Source organism: Cyprinus carpio, chromosome B14 (assembly GCF_018340385.1).
Source record: "Cyprinus carpio isolate SPL01 chromosome B14, ASM1834038v1, whole genome shotgun sequence".
In the NCBI taxonomy this organism is placed as follows: Eukaryota; Metazoa; Chordata; class Actinopteri; order Cypriniformes; family Cyprinidae; genus Cyprinus; species Cyprinus carpio.
Window position 1 is genome coordinate 11,893,839 of NC_056610.1, and position 19,180 is coordinate 11,913,018.

Below are 19,180 nucleotides of genomic sequence, written 5' to 3' on the forward strand. Positions count from 1 at the left end.
AATGCAGCCTTGCTAAGCATAAGATACTTATTTCAAACACATAAAAAAATCTTACCAACCCCATAACTTTGAATAGTAGTGTATATGTTACAGAACAACAACCCTTACATTTTTTTCTTTAAAAATGGAGACCTTCTCCTTTTTTCACAAATAATTTTTATTTTAACATCAGCTTAAAATTGTCTCTTTCCTAAAGCAGTTTTTTTATAAACACATCTGATGGATGAATCCACCACTACATACACAGGCATCCACATGCTCCGTTACAACAGCCAGTGCTCTAATTTACAACGTCCACATCCATCTATTTGATGTATTTGGCTACAAATGCAGCTGCAATGTCCTTGTATGGTGTTTCAGAGTCTAAACTTGTTGGAGGGATCAGACAGACGGTCCGGAAGTGAGGGGATCTCAGGAGCAGGTTATGTGCCAGGCCAACACAACTAGAGCTGAGCCAGTACAGAGACATGGACTACGAATTAAGGAAAAAGAAAAGAAAATAAAAAATCATCAGGAGTCATTTAAATTTCAAATTTCTATTTGAATTTGTGAATTCAGAGTGCTGTTTTTGTGAAGCATTCTCAACTGCTACTCATAAAGAAGGACTGGAGACAACACAAATATGTCTATGACAGCTAGATAAGCACAAGACATCGATTTGTACATCTACTGAAGATATCACAGCAAAGTTGTACAACGTCTCAGCCTTTGTAACTATTCTCAGGTGGGCTTCAAAAACACAACCCTCCGTATGCCCCCTTTTGTTGCAAGATCAAAAACCTCAGAGCTCTGGGCAATAAGGGCATATTTGTGCAAGGAAAAAAGGCATCATGTACCACTGCTGTTTTTTCTTTTGGAAAAACAACATCACTTGAAAACTTGAGTGATATTTATTCATGTCATACAAGTTAAAACCTGTCCAGACTCTCGCTTAACATAAAGTTACTGTACACAGATACAGCAGATAATGTTTGAATGGAGTTGCTGAGGGCTGGGACACTTACTGATGGGACTGTGGCGGTTACAGCAATCATCACCAGAGATATTCCTCTGATGAAGTTAGTCACATACTTTTGGAACTTTGAAGGTTCTAACTGTCTGAGGGCGAATATCTGGATAGAAGATTGGAAGAAAAAAAAGAAAAACATTCATTGGTTAATAATAGAATCTCATAAAACCTATAAAGAACAAGTTATATTTTATCCCAATTTTTAAAATTAAAATAAATAAACACAACATTATAGTAGATTAGCATTAGAAAAATAATTTCAGTATATTAAAAGCAGAAATATATATCTCAGTATATTAAAAGCTCCCTACAGTGATTATAGGGATGCACTGCTAAATTCAAACAACAGAATTATGTGGAACAATTGACAGATGGATACGATTCACCAAGGGGAACATGTCCCATTCCCATGCTGAGATTACGCAAGGCCAGAGACAGACAAACCCAGATGGGCAGCTGGACCCAGATCAGCAAACTGGCCTTGAATAGGTGGCAGTTATCTCGAACATAAAGCTCAGACAAAATTCGTTTCAGATTCTTCTTGAAATGGAACCTGTGGATGCAATTATAGTAATTAAGTGGCTAACAAAGATTTGGTGTAACTGACAAACTGTGTATTATACTGTTTTTGTCAGACCATGCCAGTGTGATGAAAATAAATCTCGTTCAGTAAAAATATCTAAACATAAAAGAAGCACAATTGCATTAGATATTAGAACTGTTTTTAATTTTGCATTTATGTTTAATATTTAATTATAGATTTAGTTACATTTAGGTTTAAAATAATTTTAAGTTTTACAATATATAATTAATATTTAATATATATATATATTATATATATATATATATATATATATATATTTACTAATATTTAAAGTGCTCTTACCCCAATGGTAAATACATTTTTGTTTTAATAAAGATCTATTTTCTAAAACCAATTTGCTTCAAGTAAATTAAATTTTTTTTTTTGCAGATAAATCGGATCCCTCATTTTCTGAGACCGTTAGTATGGGCTTTAGCAGATGGCATTAAAATAATTCTTTCCTACATGCATGTTTTCTCTGATCAGCCCTTCTCTTTGGCTTTTACAGAGATCTCAGAGCATAACTGGCGGGCCAACACAGCTATCTCCTTCTGCATAGCTTCAACCTAGCTGGGGCAAAAGGGCACAAGGGTTACTCTTTTCCAGCCAGAAGACTTTTTTTCTTTCCAACAGATAAAAAGTTCCTGGCCTATGAAAACATAAATTCACTGTCATTGGGACTCAAAACCTAAATATGGCCTGGATGGATCAGTGTTTTGACTCAATTTAACAAATGCATTTCATACATTAAAAGGACAACTGATTTGGCATCTCTGCTTGCATTTAGATATCAAAACATCAGTTTAAAGAGATGGTCTGACACACTACAGTTAATGTTCTCACACTGTGAGAAAAATCCTCCTCCTTGGCAAGAGAAACATCCCACAGCTGGGAGACACTGGGCGAGAGAGAGACTCTTAATAAGGCACATGATCTCCAGTGTTTACTCTGTGATATCTGCTGACCTCCAAGATGTGCCTTACATACTGTACTATGTGTAGATAAACAAACAAATAATTTCAAATGAGAAAGGGCTGCATTGATTCAAGTTAAACCTAGTCAGAAACCAACACTCTCATGTTGCAACCTTATTGAAAGGGATAAATCGTTGACATTTTTTTTCTTTTCTTCTGAAAGCTGAGTTTGATGTGTCAGTAATTCAAAAGGCAAAGCTGGAAATCAAATAACACAATTGTTGTAAGCATGGCACATGCACACCATGGCATAATGATATTAACATGATGCAAGTAATTATTGCTCATTGGTTGCTTATGATTAAAGATGAGTTTTTTGTGTCCATTATTATTTTTATTGGATGATATACTTCATAATCTGCTATGTTTCATACACTCCATATCTCTTTTGCTCTTGGCACACAAATCAAATGCCATGTATGATAAATTTTTTATTATTTTATGTCATTATAGATATTCTGCAAATCTCTTTAAAATAATACTTTACTAAAACAAACGATTCGTATTATAATAAAACACAGAAATGGCTATTATTGTTCGAAATGATCAATTTAAAATGCCTATGGAACACTAACGTAATCAATAGTAATAATAAAAAAAAAAATTAAGTCAAAAACGACTCCTTTAACCTGGTCAGACTCTTACTGTAAAGTTAACTGGAAGAAACGTAACAAAATTATTTCCTTCATTTGCGGTTGTTTAAAACATCATTTGTGCGTTGAATATGTGTTGAAACATTTATTTTTCCAAGTATATTTATCCTTTTCATTCGGAATGTCCAAATGAGCAAGGCACGACAAGTCGCTTGAATATGGCGTCATGTATGTCGCAAAACATTTGCGTCACTGAATCGCTCATTTTATATTTAAAATAAATCGCTACGAACGTATGACAAGTATTACAAAATACAGAGTATATTCAATGCATTCTAAAAGCGTATTTATTTATTTTTCTATAACTATGTACATTGTTGGAATCTCCCAAAGCACCTCAGCGCCATCTGTTGACAACCACAGCTCAAACAGAGACATAGGGACAATACAGGGCCAAGTTCATTCATCATGTTGAGTTTTTACAAAAGTTATTTACAAATGATTCCCGTTTCATCTGGATCTCTGTAACTACTCGTATTTGGACAATACGAATGCTTGTTATGTGAGGTATGTTGATCTTTGTATTGTTTATCTTGAAACATACCTGTATGTGTTGCTAGATTTTCTGACAACAGTTTTCTTCAAAAACAAAACACCCATGAGCACATATTAGCAAAGATGGCATTTTCCAAAGATGATGTTATTTTTAATTGTCCGTTTTATCAATAACTGTTCCGTTTGAAACATTATTGTGTAAAATTTACAGTACACTGACTGCATAATGTATCTCCTCTAAATCTATAATACACAATGTATGTTACCACAGGAAAGGGCAGCTTACAGGCCCTCTAAACTGCATTTGTCTGTGACACTGATAGTTTAATCCTGTACTTGGCCAGCAAAACAGGTCAAAGGTCAGTCTAGTTGTGGGCCCCTCTAGCCCTGCGCTGCTGTGATGCTCTGCGTTGATTAATAAGCTTAGTGCTGGCACGCAGTTTCCGTATGCGCAGCTGGCGCAGTCGGAGCTGTAGGTCTTTGGGAATCTTGCCTCCCTTGGCCAGAATCTCTCGCAAACGCTGTTTCGGTGTCTTGGTGAGGTGGAAGTCACATATAGTTGGGTAATGCTCGTACTCGACCCTGCAACTTCGTGTAGCTGGGAAGTATCCTTCTGCGGTCACTGTGACATCATAGTTGCCTGGGTTCAACAGACGCCAGAAGTCCCCATCAAAAGCTGAAACAGTATAGGAGAACATTTTTAGCTCATTTTGTAGCTGCCTATTGATTGTTTTAATCATTCTGAATGGCATTAATGTTACTTGATCTTATGTGGTGGTCGATGTCATCTACTTTGATGATGGCATCAGCGATGCCGGCTTCAGTGTCTTTGTCCTTAACCACTCCTTTGATTCCTCTGTGCACCTGTCATATGGACAAATCAGTGTTTGTATCACTTTTTCTGACACATTCAGGTGTTTAGACTTGGTTGCTGGCATTTTGTATGTAATATGTTGTACCTGCTCCATGTAGACAAGGAGAGATTCTTTATTGTTCTCCCATTCTATGGGGAGCTCACTGGCATGAGGGAACTTATCACAGGACAGCTCCACCGTCACCTCAAAACAGTTGGTGTGGAGGTAACTAAAGTCATTCATACCTACAGATGAAGACACAGGCAGAGTGATGCAATCAGGGTTAATATTCTCAGACACTACCATTCAAAAGTTTGGAGTCGGTAAGATTTTTAAATGTTTTGGAGAAGTCTCTATGGATCTATGCTGCATTTATATTAACACAGTAAAAACAGTAATATTGTGAACTATTATTACAAACTGAAGTAACTGTTTTCTGATTTATTATATTTTAAAATGTGATTTATTCCTTGATGCAAAGCTGAATTTCCAGCATTAGTCTATTGTGACATATGATCCTTCAGAAATCTTTATAATATGCTGATTTAGTCCTCAAAAAACATTTCTTATTTTTATCAATGTTGGTTATAAGTGTGCTGCTTAAATTTTTTTTTTTTTAAACTGTGATGCCAATTTTTTTCAAGATTGTTTGAAAGTTCAAAAGAACAACATTTATCAAAAAACAAATATCTTTAAACACAATAAATTTATTCATTAACAAATCTTAACCAACCCTAAACATTTGGTAGTGTGTATTGGTGAAAAGTACATTTTGAACCCTGAATGTCATGGTAACGATAAAAAAAATCTGTGAAAAAGTGATATTACTATTTTTTCCTGGTGAGAGAAAATGAGGGAATTCAGGTAGCTAGACTAGTTAACATCATATATATATTTTGCACTAACTTGGCCTATATATCTATATATATATATCATATATATTATATATATATATATATATAATAATATATATATATATAAACTACCGTTCAAAAGTTTGGTATCTGTAAGACTTGTAATGTTTTTTAAAGAAAACATTCTGCTCATCAAGGCTGCATTTATTTGATCAAAAATGCAAAAAAAATAATGGTTTCTATTTAAATATCCTTTAAAAATATAATTAATATCTGTGATGCAAAGCTGAATTTCCAGCATCGTGACTCCAGTATAAAAGTGTCACATGATCCTTCAGAAATCATTCCAATATGCTGATTTTTTAGAATTATCAATGTGGCAACAGTTTGTACTGCCAAATATTTTTTTGGAAACTGCAATACTTTTTTTCAGGATCTCTTTATGAATAAAAGTTAAAAAGAACAGCATTTATTGAAAATATAAAACCTTTTCTAACAAAATATAATTCTTTTCTATCATTCTTATCAATTTAACACATCCTTGCTGAAAGAAAGTTTTATATCTTTATAAAAAAGAAATAATAAAAATTTACTGACCCCCAAACCTTTTGAATGGTAGTGTATATTGTTAAAAAATATTTCTATTTTAAATAAATGCTGTTATTTTTAACTTTTTATTCATCAAAGAATCCTGAAAAAAAGTATCACAGCTTCCAAAAAATATTTGGCTGTTTGCCAACATTGATAATTCTAATATAAATCATATATTAGATATTTCTGAAGGATCATGTGACACTTTTATAAGTCATTATGCTGGAAATTCAGCTTTGCATCACAGATATAAATTATATTTGAAAGAATATTTAAATAGAAACCATTATTTTTTATATTCTAATAACTTTGCAAGATTAGTTTTTTTTTTTGATCAATAAAATGCAGCCTTGATGAGCAGAAGAGACTTCTTTAAAACTTTTGAATGGTAGTGTATATGGAGAGAGAGAGAGAGAGAGAGAGAGAGAATATATATATTATCTATATATATATATATAGATAGGAGAGAGTGTGCTCCGTTGATTTTGCCTATTTTATATATATTTTATTAGCAAAGAGTGAGTTCCTTTATGATCTCAAAAGCAGCAGTACTTACTGCCTGGCACCGTATGCCAGTTTGCTCCGTTGATAATGTTATTGTAACGAAGGAAGTCCTCATTGTGACAGGGCCTTCGGTCTGGGTTGGACATCACATGGTTGGTGCTCGCATAAACCGTGGCCAGCCAGCGGAAGAAGCTTTCATCGGGGGTGGGAGTGTGCTCTCTGGGAGCCCAGTCTTTGGTCATATCAAACGGGTATGTGACCACCAGCTCTCCTCCATGGAGGTTAGCGCTTAGAACAAAAGGTATAGTTTGCATCCAACTGATGACGGCTCTCGTTTCTGGAGCCACTTAAATATAAGACCAAAATAATGGTTTATTTCAAATCTTGGGAGAATGATCATATGAAGCCATTTAAAGATGATAGGGGAGCTTGTTTTAATCAGTGAGACCTCATACCATAGCATCTTCTGAAGTATAGTACTCTGGAATGGGAAAGTAGTGATTGATTAGTTTAGATTTGTCTGTTTCCAGCTCGATGGCATCCCACATAACTGTGTTCAGATCTGCAAAGTTGTGATTCATGTCAATGCCCTCATAACTAAAGCGACCCAGTGACCACCCGGACAGCTCTGAACCCTGTAAAACAAAGCATTTTCACAAAACACAGGCGTTATCGAGTCACTGACTAAATGAGCTTGTTAGTGAATGATAAAAAATGTAAAAAGCACAAAGATTATTTCTAAAGGTTATTAAGTATGCAATGAATGGCTTGATGATGATATGAATCATCTTATTAACATGTACATTACTGGAAACAGCACAATGTCCATAACTTTCCCCACTCTACCTTCTTGTAAGCCATTTCATAGCCATCAGGGTTCATCGAGGGCAGGAGATGGATGCGTGTCTCCTTGACTAGGTGAACAATGCGCTCATTTCCACGTTTGTACTCCTGGCATATGTACTCCATCAGGTTGAGCAGTAGTTCCCTGCCGAGCACTTCGTTCCCATGCATACCGGCCACATAGCGAAACTCAGGTTCACCTGCAGGGGGAGTCAAAATGCCTTTAGATTTTCATGCTCTTTCACTGAAAATAGATTACATGTGTGCAGCTTTTAGGAGTGTTATGGTATACAGATGTACAGATTGGGGGCTCTGTTTTGAAAAGTAACTCCATGCTTTGCACAGACCCTGCTCCACCTCCCCTATATAGTGTGCTAACAGAGAAGTCTGAAATCTGGCACTCTCTTGCTAGCAGTGCAGAAAGCTCTGCTTCTCTGTTTTGTTTTGAAGTGTGTGGCCAACTTTTTTTTCAATCAGTGCTCTCTGGTGAGAAGAACAAAATAGGCATAATGAAGAACGTCTTAAATGTTAGGAAAGTGTCAAGATTTAAATATTTCCCTTTACATAAGTTCAACCAATAAACATTAAAATCGACTCTTTTAGCTTGCGACTGCAGGTGCACGTCTGTATTTTCTTTATTGGTAGTTGTCTTGGACTTATGTCCAACTGGCATGAATGTTTATATTTTCAGCTCTATTCATGTTTCCACTGTAGTAGTATTCATTCATGTGGTATAATAGTATTCATTCATGTGATCTCAACATGGCCACCATTGTGAAAAATTAAAACAACTTTTTAAAGTCATTAATATGAATGGAATCCTGTGTGTTTAGACCACTATAAACATTTGTATCATGCATTCCATTTTAGTGTAAAATTGTAAATGAGGAGAAAATGCTGTAAAACATGTTGTGTATATATTTTGGAGAATGTTAAATTAATCTGTAGTCAATAGTTTCTATCTCAGAAAAGCCATTCTTCCATTATATTAAATGGCCTTTTTCCATTATAAGATCATGAAATTTAGAACACAATGATTTATTCCCCCTAAAAACAGGTATATTTAATATTGGCTCTGATTTTTTAAGCAAAAACAGGAAATATGTGCAACTGAGCTGCATTTGTGCATATCTGACCAAGCTTGGCTGATTTATTTCTATAAATATTGATTCGGCTTGCAGCTTGCCGCCTCTTTGTCAGCCAAGTTGCGTCTGTTTTGACAGTGAAACTGGGTGTCATTAGGTTTAGGTCCTCTGCAAGGTTAAATTCCCCCTTCTCTCTTTCTGCACTATTTGGCTAACAGTTGACCCATTCAGTCTCAGCAATCTGGCTCTCGTTAGCCTTGCTGTGAAAACATCATCCACCCCGGCAGAGAGGAGGAATTTCCAGAGGTGTAACTAACTGAACTTTGACCCCCACATGCAGACCACATCATTGATATGCCATTGATTTAAATGCAGTGAGTCTGGAAAACACCCTGAAACAACAATGCTCTGAAAAATTAAGATTCCAAAAGGTGTTTTTTGCAGAGATTAATCATTTTTGGTTTCCCAAAGAACCTTTCAGTAAACAGTTCTTAAAAGAGTCACTTTTTTGTAGTTTGAAGACTATTTAATGATCTAAATATAATTTTTCCACTATAAAGAAAGAACCAATTTGTGCAATAGAAAGGTGCTGTGGATGTTAAAGGTTATTCATGGAAACATAGAAGCCAATATAGTATATACATTTTTTTAAGAGAGAAGGATTTAAATTGCATGAGGCGTACAAATGAAAAAGGATGATATACTAGGGGTGTAACGGCAGATAAACATGACGGTTCAGTATGGTTTTGGTACAGCAGGGTGAAAAATAAATAAGCAAGTAAATAAATAAATATATTATACATTTGTTTGCTGAACAAATTGCTCTTTCTTTAAATACATTCAATTATAATTAAAACTTTCTTAGGGATAAAAATCTACCTAAGCTTATGCTCTTAACTATTGTGAGCCCTTTTTATTACTATAAGGTTACAATTAACAACAGAGCCCAAATTTAAATTTCATTATTAAATTATAACATTTCTGTTTGTTTTTGAAATAATATACACAGTGGCTGCCATAACTTGTTTCATAACAGATTATAACATTTCTGTTTGTTTTTGAAATAATATACACAGTGGCTGCCATAACTTGTTTCATAACAGATTTATTTAAACATACATTAAATAAGACATCACTAACAGGTTAAGTAAAATAGAATAAGTATAAAGTGTAATGCTCTTCTCTAGACTAGATTGATGGCTTGCTTGAGGTAAATGAAATGCTTTTATTAAACATTTTGTTTACAAGCTATTTTATTGACTTCTTTCCACGGTTGAAACACTGATGGAGCGATTACATGAGGCATGGGCTGTTCATTCATGTTTATTTCACGTTAAGACTAGTAGTAAAGAGGAATCGATGATTGCACTTACTTGCGCTCCGCACTGCTGTTTGAACTGAGGCATTTATACAGTGATCATTTATTGTTTGAATTTCCTGAAAAAATTGACATAATTTGAAAGACGAGATGTTGTTTCTGATCAAAAGTAACAATATATAAAAGTTTCCAATTAAGTTCCACTCAGTGATTAAAGCAATGCTGTATTTGTTTGGTACACATGTGTACAATGGAAAGACCCATACCAAAAATTTTTAGCACGAATACATGTGCCATTACACCCCTATGATATACCCATCAGACAGGCTAGGAAATACTCTCCTGTGTAGAGCGTTACAGTGTGGGATTTTTATTCCCAGTGTTCTGTAAGTAGAAACTGAATATGAAAGGACTGTTTATGTCTTGAGAAAAAGCGGTTAAGCCAATAATGATGTTTAGGTATGTTATTTGGCCTCAGACATGATGCACGTGGCTTGTAATACTAGAACAAATAAATGCACTTTCATACTTTTTTTCATTTCATGAACACAGCTGACATAAAACTAATCTATTTCCAAAGAGGCCATAACTTGTGGAGTCTTTTAGGCTGGCATTTCTCCACTGCGCCTGGTATTTCTCACATTAATTGGGTCATATTTCCTCCTAAACAGAACTGCCACATGCTTTGATCCACTTGTGAAATGCTCTATGATTTTCTAACACACCGGTTGAGGTTATTTCTTCCCACTTTCATTCTCTAGACACTTTCTGAGGTCTGCCGCCATGGCTTTCTGCGATTGCATCCCTGGCTCCAGCTTGCATTATGAGTGCTGGCAGGAGATGAGAAAACCACTGCCAGAGCTGGCAACCTCTCTCACCTAGAAACCAATCTCTAACCCACAGGCCAATGTAAACACAAGAGTTGCCCAGTGTAAACGGACAGGGCAAATCCCAGTGAATGAGAGCGAGTGAGAGAGAAAAGAGCAGAGGGTTTTTGGGCTATGTTCCAATTGCTCTCATTCCAGCATAAAAACTGATAACTGCACTCACATGGAATATGTGCCAGAAAACTCCACTGATTTCCACAGAATTTGAACTTTTAAACAGTTATTTACAAAATAACACACTCTTGGACCTTATGTTTCTTTAGTTTAACACAATTTACCCTGTTTGAATATCAGAGTTCCACAAATTTTCTCTCCAAAATTTGCATTTAAAATTTCAAAGGTCTGTATATTCTGCTTGGTTATCATTAGGCACAGTGATTTGCCACATCAATATCCTATAGCATGGACTTATCTACTGAGTGTTTATATATCATTAAGACTTATTAAGGTGTATAATTCAAACACATGTTGAAAGTGAGCTAAAGAAACACTTTTGGGGCTAAAATTGTGCTTGCATAAATTTATATTAGTCAGGTTTTTGCATGATTACACAGAATATAGTTAGTGGTAGATTAACCTGTGTTGGGACTCAAACTCACCCAGCTCATGTTTGCCTGGATTGTCTGAGATTTCCATCACATACAGTTTAAGGCCCATGTAGCTTTTGCCAATGCTGTAAATGCGGGTGATATCAGGACACATCTCGTTCACAGACTTCATGAGCTGAAAGACAAATGATTATGTACTTTTTTACAGCTTATTCTTACTTAATGTACTCTAAGGACACATCACATTAAAATGACAGTAAAAGTGAATTGATCAAACATGGTTTCCTTAAAAAATGAAGCAACACAACTGCTTTATAATAACGAGATGATAATAATAAAAAATGTTTTTTGAGCAGCATATCATAATGATAATTTACATTTTGAACTATATTAAAATAGAAAACACTTACTTTAAATTGTAATAGTCTTCCACAATATTACTGTTTTCGGTGTATTTTCGATTAAATAAAAGCAGCCTTGGTAAGCATAAGAAATTTATTTAAAACACTTTAAAAAAAATCATACTGACTGCAAACTTTTGGACAGTAGTGTATGACATATTTTCCTTCAGATTAGTGATCATGGAGAATATACTAAAACATTCCTTGCATTTATCTTTCTGTGTGTATATAAATGTGGTTTTTGTTACCTGCCTGCAGGGTTGTGTTAATGTAGGCACTGTTGCATAATAGTGGTCAGACTGACCACAAGTGATCCGCAAGGCAGTGCTCACATCCTGACATGACAATCTGGAAAAATTTTTGTTTTCTCGCCAGGGCTGGTTATAAGATCATGCGGCCTGACTGAAAGACCAGCTCTATCTGAAGTGCACCGTAATTGCATGTAGGGCTGCTGGCTTTAAGTAACAATTGTTTTTTTATGATTCACAGTATTTATTTATCTTCAATAAGCAAAACTATTTACTCCATTACACATAAGAATTCTACAGAGCCTTATATTACATTTTTAATCTGCAATATCTCAGTGGGTTTCACCATTTTAAATTGACTAAGCAACGACAAAACAAGGTAAGAAAATGTTCCGTCTTTCTCACCTTCCTCATCTCTTTGTAGTTATGATGTCTGAAGTCCAGTTTGTCCTTGGTTCCTTCCTCAGCTTGCCATGGGTAGATATTGTTTGGATCAAAACACAATGTACAATTCACGAATATTACTATGCCCACATTTGAATAATGCATTGTTTTCCTTAGACCTGTGATCTCCATGTTATGTCAAAGAAAGATTTTCATATGTGAGATGAATGAAAGGTTTGTGTTTGGCATACCTGGCAGCTCACAGCCCATAATTTCAGCTCTCAGACAGATGGTCCCATTCTTAAACCAGGTCTGAGGGTTAATGCGTATGTATTGTGCCACCGCCGGCTTGGGCAAAATGGCCAAGACTGGTGTGTCGCTGTCCTTGTTCCCCTCAAACACCTGTTAGCATACAAGATCACTTCTGGTGAGTGATCCTATTGATACGATCCAAATGACATTTGCCAGTGGCAGCTGGCACTGCATCTCATTCTAGTCTATGCCCAAGGAGGACACACGAGAGACTGGCACAGCGCAGTCCGCAGTGGGCAGGCTATTCTTTTCAAAAGAGCCGCTTAACCCAGCCAACTACTGCCAGTGCCCTGTGCCAGCTGGAAACGCTGAATGGATATAATGATGTCACAAAGATACTGAGGCTAGTATACACCAGCAGCAGTCAATGGCACAACCTACTGTCTGGAAAATAGGGCTTATTTTAGATTATCTCTGTTAAATGAAAGGAAAACTGTAATTCAGGCTCAAAATTATGCTCATATAATGGGAAATACTGTTGTTCGTGAATCTTTTTTTTTTTTGTGACAAAATAGAGAACTGTCTTCTACACTGTAAAAAGTGGCAATCTACAATTGGTACCTTAAAAAGCGATTTTTACATGATTTCACTTTTAAAAATGAATTATGTTGGGATAAAATACTGCATTACGGTTGACTCTGTGATATTGAATAGCATATTTGACTTGAATAAAACTAGTTAATTTGGTTTTTACAATTTTTTTACTGTATGAAAATATGCGCCTCAGAACTCGAAATGTTTAAGTGCAAAACTTTCTGACATCATATTTATGTAAATGTTTTTATTTGGGTATATGTATAAAAAGTAACAATTAAGATTTTGGAAGATTTCTGAAGACTGGAGAAGGGCTCTTAACAATTCAACTTTGCATCACAGGAATAAATGACATTTTAAAATATATTAAAATAGAAAATTGTTACATTTTACTTAACTGGAATAATATTTTGCAATATTAATGTTTTACTGTATTTTTCATCAAATAAAGCATTGGTGAGATCTCTTTAAAAAACATTAAAAATTTTATTATTTCACTTTTATTATTTTTTACTGTTAGTGTAGAAAGTATATATATATATATATATATATATATATATATATATATATATATATATATATATATATATATATATATATTTACACTTGATAACATATATTTTTACACTTGATAACAGAGACAAACATACCGCCTCTTCTGTTCCATTCATGCATGGCTTCCATTTAATGGTATCATTGCTAACTTGAACCTTGAAGGTTTCTACATAGTCCAAGCTGTAGAATAAAAGTGGAATATTGTTAATATTAGAATTTACTATTTGTTTTAATTATGGCATTGTAAAGAAATATATTATGACATGAAGTACCTCCATATAGAGCCGCGACCCTGTAGTATCACTGCTGTGAACCGTGTGAGCTTCTTGGCATCTATCTGTACCCACTGGTTCTGGTCTTCATACTGGGCGCACCAAGCTCCATCATAGATATCACCATCCTCCACACCAGACTGCAAAAACAAAACAAAAAACAATGAAACGGTGGTTCATGTTAATCTGAAAACCACAAATAGGCAAATATGCTGATGATAATGGATACTATATTTATGGTGACATATACATTGAAACATTGAGAAGAACAGCATTTTTTTGAAATAGAAATCTTAACATTATAAATGTATTTACTGTCACTTTTGATCAATTGAATGTGTACCTGACTCATTGCTAAATAAAATTTCTTTCAAAAAATACTGACTTCCTGACCCTAAACTTTATAGGATGTTAGTGTGTATGTATATATTTAAGGTTTATTCTGTAGTGTGGCCCACCTGTATGTTGAGTCGGCCCCTGTGTGGCCCCAGGCCCATACGCTTGTAAGAAGAGGCCTGAATCTGTGAGTCTTTAACTTTCAGAGACTCCAGACCCAAAGGAGGACACTCTGAGAAAGCAAAATAGATGATTTAAAGTGGAGGAGGGAAACAGAGAAAAAAGAAACATTGTGGATTTTGAATGTTATTTCTAAAAGAACTGTTTAGTAATCAGTGCATAAGATTTTACATTCGGTGCAGCTGCAGGACAGACAGGAAACTGTTGTTTGTGGAGTCCAGCGTGGCCCATCCGCTTTTCAAATACTTTCTCCCTTCTCTACCAGACTGTTTTGTAGTGTTCCTATCTGTTTTTAAAGCCTTTAGGATCCATTCTGGAAACACTGATACCACTATGTGAAAAAACTCCTATTCACTATTGCAGAAACACCCAAATGTTTTCTGTCAGCTGAACCCATTTGACCTAAAATAGTTACTTGAAGTGAAGTGAGTATTTCAATAATTTAACAACACATTCACATATTCACATTTTTCTAATGTCAGTTAATGGTTGCATGATATGCAGATAAACAAAACATTTCATCTTTCATTTTATTGTGATTTGTCTTTGTTTTTTAATTTGACATTTTTTATGATTTAGCTTTTCATCAGCTAGGCTATCTATTACAGTTCCCTCACAAACCTGCAAACCCCAGTTTCATAAAACCTGCACAACTGGGGAAACTCGTTCCTCTGAGTTAGGAGTTCATTATAACATGAATGTCACACATTTAAGTCGGTAAAATAACATGGAAGTAGCCTAAATAAAACATATTATATTATATATTATATTATGAACAATAAGCCTAAATAACTACACATGAATTCAAAATGATGAAAAATATATATTTCCGTAAGTTATACATGATATCACAACTACATGTATAGCAAACTATAATAGTTGAGTGATTAACAGTAACACCATTTGCAGAATTTCACTAGTTCATAATAACCTTCTTGTAAACAAAATTCTGTTCAAAAGCAATAATGACTCATTGCATGTGATGTACCACATCCTGCCAGAATGTTTAGTTTATAGTATTTATTATAAATAATATACTTCAGTATACAAGTGCCTTATCACACAGATAAAATCAGTTACAGTATGCATGGTATAATCTTTCATGCTCCAAATCCTGCTCACTTTAAATATTTTCCACATGCATTAACTGCTGCTGGTCGGGGCTTCATGCTCTTTTAATGCAAGTTTAAGTAAAGATTTTAGGTTTCTCTTTACTTATTTACTACTGACCTCCCAGTTAAACTTGTGAACTTATTAATGAGTGAAAAGCTTGTATAATATTTCCAGAAATGTTTTGTATGTTACTGGTTAGCATTCTGATTGAGCCTGTTGCATTTGAACTTTTGTACTGTATATGGACATCACGTAAAAGTGATAAGACTCTGATGAGACTCTTAGTGAGAAACAAGCACATCTGGTTCTTGTGGGTGAGTCAGTCGTATGGTTTGTGGAGTCAGCATTCCTCACCAATTCATCTGAAAATGGGGAGATTTCCTGGCATTGCTGATGTTAAGATGACCCAATTGTCTTGCTGTCCTTTAAACTGTTAGATGGTCCAAGTTGATAGACAGCAGGGCTGTGAGATGGTTCTTTGTCTCTGTCCTCATCATAATGAAGACTACAACTAGCTTTAAAATCCTAGCAAATGTTCTGTACATGTCCTAATTTTAGTTAACTTTGTTACAAGTTACATGACGGAAAGACGGAAAGTAGGATTTTCCCATAATTATGACCATAGAGAATTCCTGCAGTTGAATATAATCTATGGAAAATCATGCTTTTCAGCTCTATGGTTTGTTTGGTTAGTGGAGAAAACTAGCTCACTGATGTGTGACCCCATTGCCTTTTGTAACAGGAAGAGGACCATTTTGTGCAGTGTTAGAATATGGCTGGAATTATGTAACAACACTTGCTTGCATTTTATGAACCGATAACCTGGGAGGATTTTTTTTTTTTTTTTAGGCATGGATGGATGGATGGACAGATGATGCATGCATAAATATCTAAATGGATGAAAGTATGGATATATACATGTAGATGAATACAATTATATGTTACATTAATAGCAAAATTATCAAAACCTGTGCTTCTTCACTTTGTCTTGTCTTCCAAACTCTACATTCCACTTTTAAAAATGATGTATTTGTATATTATTGATAGAATTCTAATCGCCCATTTTATTGCAGTAATTTTAAAAAATGCAAATGCATTAACAATGCAATGCAAATGAAATTGTATAAATAATATTATTATAAAGAAATAGTTTCTATTTTATAATATATATATATTTTTTTTATTAAACATTCATTTCCAAAAGTGGAAACAAGAGTGTCACTTTTACTTACCAAATACCGGTGGTTCTTCACTTTTTTTTGTGTTCCAAACTCTCCTTTCCACGTTTTTATCAATGTTCTCATTCAGGTCCTCTGTGCTGAAGCGCACTGTGGTGGTCGTCGTTTTTGTGGATGGTAGTGTTGGCTTCACTGTTGTTGGTTTCAAGGCTTTTGTGCTCACCTCAGTCCATTTCACAGTGGGCTTCAGAGTTTTTGTGGCACCCTTAGATGACTCGAATGGCTTCACAGTTGTGCGTTTGGGAGCTTTGGTGGCCGGAGTGGGTTTAAACGTCGTGTCTCTCAGAGGTTTGGTGCTTCCCTCAGTGAGTTTCAGAGCTCTGGTGGTCGCCTCCGTGGGTTTGACCGCCTTGGAGAATCTGCTTGCCTTAGGTGAGATGTTTCCATAAGCGCTGGTGGTCCTGTGTTTAATACGGGCTCTCCCGCTTCCAGTTGCAGATGATGCTTGAGTGTAATTTAAATTATGTGACACAGTTGAGGCTGATTTTTTAAGAGAAGGTGAAGCAGTTACTCCTCCAACTAAAACAGCAATAAAAGTTAGCAAAGGTAAAAGTATAACGGTTGGTGCCATGGTTCCCTGTTTAGTGCCTACTGTAAATCTCAGCGCAGATATGTTGCTCTATCTGAACACATAAACCCCGTAATGTTGCAAAATCACGCGCCACTAGTGTTGCATAGCAAATGTGAGACCATATTACTGTGAATAGAGGGCGAGAGAGAGTTTGTGGGGAAATGTGTGCAATACACTTTTCTTTGCACGTTTCTTGGGTTTAGTTAAAAAATATAGTATTTGGAGCACCATGATATTATATATAGTTTTTACGGTGTGCCTTTCGAATTATTGTTCCACTCAAAAAGTTGAATATTTATAGTCCCAAGTAATGGGATTAGCGCGGCATCTAGTGGCGATGACAGGCCAGACTTTTTTTTTTTATTTTATTTTTTTAAATATCTCAACTGGAATAGTTGATTAACAATGGGGAAAACACATGCGATTTGCTGTTTACGATTTATTAGGTATATTAAGTGCTATTATCTAACATAAAATTAATCTAGTATATTTAAGGTACAACATATGTCTGTTTAAATGTGTGCTCAAATCCTGCTTAAATGCTCGTTTTGGCCTGTTCTAACTCCAGGGCCGGTGTCAATTGCATAGCCTTTCCAGCATTAATATTATGTTACTATAGCAACAATTTAGGACAGTCCTTTTCACAAAGACACATTTCAATTGTTACATTTGACAGTGACACACACACTTCCTGCGCAACACACACACAACACACACACACACACACACACACACACACACACACACACACACACACACACTTCCTGCGCAACTAGAATGCAACTCTACTGAAAGCTAAAGGTATGATATATATATATATATATATATATATATATATATATATATATATATATATATATATATATATATATATAGTCAGTTTGTTACTGAGAGTTATAGATGATCGCAGCTAGTTAATTATTTCTCAGTTATTGTGTATTGTGGCTGTATTCAACAAAATTACATTGTCAAAATTAATGACATAATCCGTTGAATTAATATTCAGTTTATTGTAGTGACTATTTTTACTCAGCTAATTTTAATTACCAACAACATAGTATGTGGCTGCGTCCAACATTTTGCATGCCACCTTGTTATTTTACACCATTTTAAAACATTCATGACCTCAAAGAAGTAATTGAACCAAAAAAATAACTTCAAAAAAATTTAATCACAAAATTGAAAACATTATTAAAAAATTTACTAACAGACTTAACCCCAATTAATTTAAATTATAACAGAAATACATTGCCAAAAACCCCAACATTTAAACTTCCAGAAATTCATTGTCAAAAATATAAAAGTGTTTATCATGAGTATAACAATGAAAAGCAAATCCAAATTTGAATCCACACTTATTATTTGTTAATAACAACATTCCACTAGATGGCGACAAAACACTATGTATTTTTTAATGACAATTTGACAGCATATAGAAGTTTGAGCGTTTAAAACACGAGGACTCGTATATGTGGAAGATTTCATTATTATTAGTAGTAGTTTTTTGGGCAAAACTAAATAAAACAGTTCAAATAAATCAAATAAATAAGATATTATTTATGCGTTGAAAGATGGACTTGAAATGTTGGTTATTTGCACTGCTGACTGTCTTTCATGTCCAATCTGAGCTCCTGCTGAGCTTTACTATAGTAACGAGGTTAGAGACCCCATCACCATCAATTATTAATACATTACGCGCTTCAATAAACTTCATACAACCATTTCAGAAATGTGAAAAACAGACAAACAATTCTGAGCATTTAAACCGGTTTATCATTTTATGTTCAATCAATTATTGAATGAGTGGTGTTTTCTTCTTCTTTTCGTTCTTAAGTAAT

General features: G+C 34.9%; 1 protein-coding gene, 1 long non-coding RNA gene and 1 pseudogene across 2 annotated transcripts in view; 1 reads left to right on the top strand and 2 right to left on the bottom strand.

Moving 5' to 3' along the window:
• Positions 1-146: 146 nt before the first annotated feature.
• On the bottom strand, positions 147-2,267 carry LOC109046856 (annotated as a pseudogene).
• A 1,183-nt stretch (positions 2,268-3,450) lies between these two features.
• Positions 3,451-19,180, top strand: part of LOC122139620 — a 33,463-nt gene continuing 17,733 nt past the window's right edge. Inside the window, exon 1 of the long non-coding RNA XR_006156425.1 lies at positions 3,451-3,726. This is a non-coding gene — a long non-coding RNA (uncharacterized LOC122139620). The remainder of the gene's footprint in view (positions 3,727-19,180) is intronic.
• LOC109046855 (probable carboxypeptidase X1) lies at positions 3,491-17,514 on the bottom strand. The gene is made up of 13 exons (XM_042738105.1): positions 16,766-17,514; positions 14,363-14,472; positions 13,905-14,044; positions 13,728-13,812; positions 12,483-12,633; positions 12,253-12,341; positions 11,250-11,373; positions 7,364-7,560; positions 6,973-7,152; positions 6,570-6,864; positions 4,674-4,813; positions 4,476-4,578; positions 3,491-4,390 (listed from the first exon to the last, which is right to left on the bottom strand). Exons 1-13 carry the CDS (start codon positions 17,340-17,342, stop codon positions 4,080-4,082), a joined length of 2,502 nt encoding a protein of 833 aa, XP_042594039.1. The 5' UTR covers positions 17,343-17,514; the 3' UTR covers positions 3,491-4,079.